The following is a 4,924-nucleotide window of genomic DNA, read 5'->3' on the forward strand; positions in this document are numbered from 1 at the left end:
ATGGCAATTTGTAAATCAATGGATGTGTAACTGATGTGATTCTGCAATCTGTGTATGGGGTGAAGGTGGGAGTTCATAACCCACTTGAATCAAAGTGTCGAATATGATATGTCAAGAAATTTGTAATGTTTTGAACAACCCACAATAAAAAATAAAATAAAAAAAAAGAATAACAGTAAAAAAAAAAAAAAGAATTTAGCAGGACCCTAAGCAACTTAGTGAGACCCTATCTCTAAATAAAACATAAAAAGGGCTGAGGATGTGGCTCAGTGGTCAAGGTTAAGCATCCCTTGGTTTAATCCCTGGTTCCCCTACCCCCCCAAAAATACAATGCCCCATATGATTTTCTGAATAAGCAATTTGCTGAGGGGGGGGTTGGTCAGGATTTACAAGCTTTCTGTTTTCATTTTTATATTAAAGGGAGCTGGCTCTGCAAATGAAAGCCAAGTAAAAAAGATTTTGACTTCTACTGTCCATATACAGGAGAAGATACCACCAACGAAGCCACCTAAGCCTGCCAAATCAGGTAAAAGCACATCCCCTGATCTCACAAAAACCTGCTCTGGAAGAATGTTGTGAAATTTCTGCAATTGCAAGCTCAGTTAACCTGTCTCTTATTCCCCAAATCACAGTCATGACTCTTCTATAAGAAGATAACAGATATTCGCTTACTTTAGGAAAATTCATTTCTTATGACTAACATTAAGTCCAGTGTATAACTTTCAGAAGCTCTTCCAGCCTTTCATCTCACTGAGGAAGCTGTGGAGGCACAAAACTGTTGTCACTCACTAATAACATTCTTGCGGCTAAGTTATGCAAGAGAAAAATACCAAGTCATTTTCCAGCTCATGGCACAGTTATGTTTTTACACCTGCTATATCCCCCATAAAATTGTTGAAAATAATCCACTATGAAGGCCTAATGGTATCGAACCATTTTTAACTGTTTAATCCCTCTGTATTCTCAGCAGGGATGTGAGAAGTGGGGAAATTTTAACTGCTGAAAGACCACTGTGATGTGATAAAATAATGTGATCTCATCAGTAAGAGTTGTGTGCCAGAGGGATTTTCCCAGCATGAGTAGGATGAGGGGAGGATGGATTTAAATGATGCCATCTTTGCCTTCTCCCTTAATCCCCTTCATGAAGAAATTAGACTAGGAATTCAGGAACCCATTATTTTAGCCATGAAATAGCAACAGTTGACCTGTTCATTGCTTCATGGGCACTACACTGCTGTCAAGTCATTTTCAACTCTCCCTGAGCATTAGAATCACCTGGTGAGTTTTAAAAAAATTAGATGGCCCTGGCTTATCCAATGAGGTTGGTTCAGCAAATACATGGGCACTGGTATTTTTTAAAAGAGCCATAGGCGATTCTAATGTGCATTCAAGATTGAGAAATACTGGTTGAGTCGAAGTCACTGAGTCAATCAGTCATAGAGCAGGATGAGGGAGGGTGTGGAACTGGAAAATAGGGAGGTAGTGTGCTTGGCCAGGATGGGGTGGTTGCTACAATATTGTTTAATATTGACTTTTATTGGATAGAGCTATTGAGACACCAGTGATTTAATTTCATACTACATTGTGAATTGGCAAAAAAAACAAAAACAAAAAAACACTACCTGATTTGAAATTTTAAAAGAATCAATCAGATATGTTTCCCTTCTGGTCTCAGTTCAAAAGTGTAAGACAAGCCAATAATAACTACCCAAAGATTGGCAGTACAACATAGTAATTACTTCTCAAGACTTCCCATGGCCAAGCCCTTATGGCCACATGTCAATTTTACTCCTTTGACATTCCAAAGTCATGGCACTGACTTTTAGAAGCCTGACATCGAAGGGGGCAGGAGGTGGAAAGTACTAAGAGAAAGGGACTCAGGGGAAATCTGAAAACATGAAACATTTTATTTCATGTTATAAAAATACACCAACATCTCTGGGACTTCTTACTGGTTGTGATTTATTTTCTGTGGTTCCAGTTGCTTTTGAAGATCAGAAGACACTTCGCATGTCTGCGATAGATAAAGAAACTAAACGATCTTCAAGTCTTCCAGCTGGGCCCAAACAGCCACTGGAGCCTGTTGAGCCTGTGGAGCCAGATGAGCCTGTTTGGTTCTCTATGGCCAGGAAGAAAGCCAAAGCATGGAGCCACATAGCAGAGATCATGCAATAAATAGCTCCTGGGTGGAACGTCAGCATTTTAAATGATAATTGCCAAATAGCTGTAGTAATTCTGTGTAGTGATTTCTTTACTATGACAATTTTTTATTAAGCAAAAGAGCCTTAGAAATGGGAATTAAAACTTTTAACTCTTTGAATGAAATAAATGCCATTAATGCCTAACTTTCAGTACTGTCACTGCCAGCATCTAGAAACCCAGCATCTCCTCTATAAAACTATGGAACCATCTTTGCACTGCTGTAGAATTGTGAAATATTTAACTTTGGAGAATATGCCTTCAAATGAAGAAAATATAAACACTTTGTTAGAGCAATTAAAAGATGGTTGTTTTCCTCAACCAAATAAAGCAATCCTAATGGAAATAAATATTGAGATGATTTGGCCCAGGGATTGGTTTTTAGGTTTTATGAGCCTACATAAATGCTGAATTACTTGGTTGGTGGAAGTGAAAATTTTGCATCTCCAAGAAAAATTTTGCAAAGGCCAGTCTTCTAATCAACCCATTACCCTTTGAAACACTTTCTACATGTCCCTGGGGGCCTCCAGTGCTTTCAACTTGGGTGATAGTAACACAGCACTTATCAATCTTTCAACTTGGGTGACAGTAACACAGAGCACAGGCCCCATCTCAATCTGTGGCAGCCCTGGCAGATGTGTACCCATCTCTATGAGCACAATGCTTCTTGGAAGTTATCCTACTTCTCTAGATGGTTAGTTCATCGGTTTTTGGCTTCTTATCCCAACTCCATTGGGACCTTCTCCAGTTGCCCAGAAATGTCAATGTTCCTCCTATTATAATATCCTAGTGCTTAAGCACCAAGTACTTGTCAAAATTCAATGTTCTACAGATGCCAAAAGCTGCTGTTTCCATCAGGCACTTGGTGAGCTCACCACCTCACTACTTTGATGCATGTCTGGGGCTACTAGAGGGCTCCTGTCTCCTCTGACTCCAGTCTTATAATGGAGAACTCCATGTAGCCTTAATCCCTTCCCCTTAGTAGTCTGCTTCATGAGGATTTAGCCCAAAGCAACACTGCTATGACAAAGCCACAGAGAAATGAACTTTCTGCTTCTAGGAAACCACAAATGATGAAACCAGCCTCTCCCCACCCTCCATTCCTAGAGACAGGCACCTCCCAAGTTACTACGTCAGAAAGCCCCAACCTCCCCAGTGACCTGCTCACCCCCAACATGAGGAAGAGAAAATGCAAAAAGACAAGAGTGGGAGAGGAAGAAGCAGGAGGAGAGGGTTGGTCACAGTGAGGGGAGGGGGAAATAGCCTAGTACATTTTGACTGCTCCCTTCCCATCCTGGTGGCATGGTCTCCACTAAACTCCCAGGCTCAGGAGTAAAGATGTGGGCACCTTGACCCCCAGTTGGCTTCTCAATTGGCTCACTTTCCAAGGTGCAGGCCACCCTAGAACCTCATCCAGGTGAACTAGAAGTCACTTAAATCTTTTCCATGTCCTTTCCCTTTGTTCCACCCCCAAGCCCATCAAACATTTGGGGGGCACTCCCTTAGATACCTGCGAAGTAAACATAACTCATTTTCCTAGAGACTCAGAAACAACTTCTCAGGATAGCAATCACCATACCATCCTCTGTCACCGGGGCTACTTTGCTTGAACAGAAATATAGGCCTAGAAATTTAACTGTGACTTTACATTCTGAGTGGGGTGCTTCTTCGTGCAAAACTGTCCAGAGAGGCAATGAGATGCCAGAGCTAATTTAGATACTTGGTGCTGGTTTTTGCAGATGGTGGTATAATGTGACACTGTGCAAATACATGCTAGATTTTGCATTTTCTCTATAAAATATCTTTTTTTTCCTGATATTGTAGCTTAGCTTTTTTGGGTATACTAGATTTTCAGTTGACTTGATTTATTCCCTTTGTATCCCCATAGTGAACACTTCATTAAAGTAGAAGCCCTTTTTCCAGCTAATCTTGGAAGAGTAGCTGTTATATCTTCCTTCCCACTTTTCTGACAGTGGACTTCTATTAGGTTACTCCCACGCTGAGAACTTTCCATTAACAATTTCTTTTCCACTGTTAACAAAGCTCTGTTTTAAAATGAAGAGTTTAAGAATTACTAATGCCTAAAGCACATTTTGGCAAGATTTCAGCTTCTTTTAGCTTTCTTGATTTTTTGATATGTGCAAACCAAATAAATTCAACAAAACCTATTTGGTAGTCTGTCTCAGTCTGTTGGTGACTTGGGGAGGGAAGTCAAATAGAATCCTGGCAACTCAGACCTGAAGTTTGTCAGAGGAGTAAAGTGTCCTTAAGACCTTGTGCTACACATAAAGGGTCTCTACATAGTTGTGCCTGACCAAGCCAGTGGCTCCAGGTGGGCACTTGTATTGGGAGGGACTGCTATTGAAGAAGTTTTGTGTATGAATAGCTGGGGAGCAAAGAGAGAGATGGGTGGAGGGGTGCAGCTAGATGAGTGGAAGGGACATGATTGTTCGTGGTTGTCCTTCAGCCTAGCTCAGGGACTAGTTCTAACTCTTACAGCAAGATGGGTTCCTGGAACCAGCATTTTTGGAAACATGGGACCACTATACTTAGGCAATAAGGTGTGGCATGGAATAAGGGAAGGAAAAGGGTTTTAGATTAGATATTTAGCCTAACCAACTAGATATTTAACTGGATTAAGAGTTCAGTTGCAGATCCATGTTAAAAAAAAAAAAACTAATACTACAAATGTACAAATGTACATTTAAAAAAACTAATACTACAA

The 4,924-nt window shown here is 40.6% G+C and overlaps 1 protein-coding gene across 1 annotated transcript in view; it reads left to right on the forward strand.

Moving 5' to 3' along the window:
- Positions 1-4,283, forward strand: part of Kiaa1210 (KIAA1210 ortholog) — a 33,112-nt gene extending 28,829 nt beyond the window's left edge. The window contains exons 7-8 of the mRNA XM_048797108.1: positions 421-526; positions 1,982-4,283. Coding sequence (XP_048653065.1) covers positions 421-526; positions 1,982-2,175 — 300 coding nt within the window. The 3' untranslated portion in view covers positions 2,176-4,283. The remainder of the gene's footprint in view (positions 1-420; positions 527-1,981) is intronic.
- Positions 4,284-4,924: the final 641 nt, after the last annotated feature.

The sequence above is a fragment of the Marmota marmota genome, unplaced genomic scaffold (assembly GCF_001458135.2).
Source record: "Marmota marmota marmota unplaced genomic scaffold, marMar, whole genome shotgun sequence".
Classification (NCBI taxonomy): domain Eukaryota; kingdom Metazoa; phylum Chordata; class Mammalia; order Rodentia; family Sciuridae; genus Marmota; species Marmota marmota.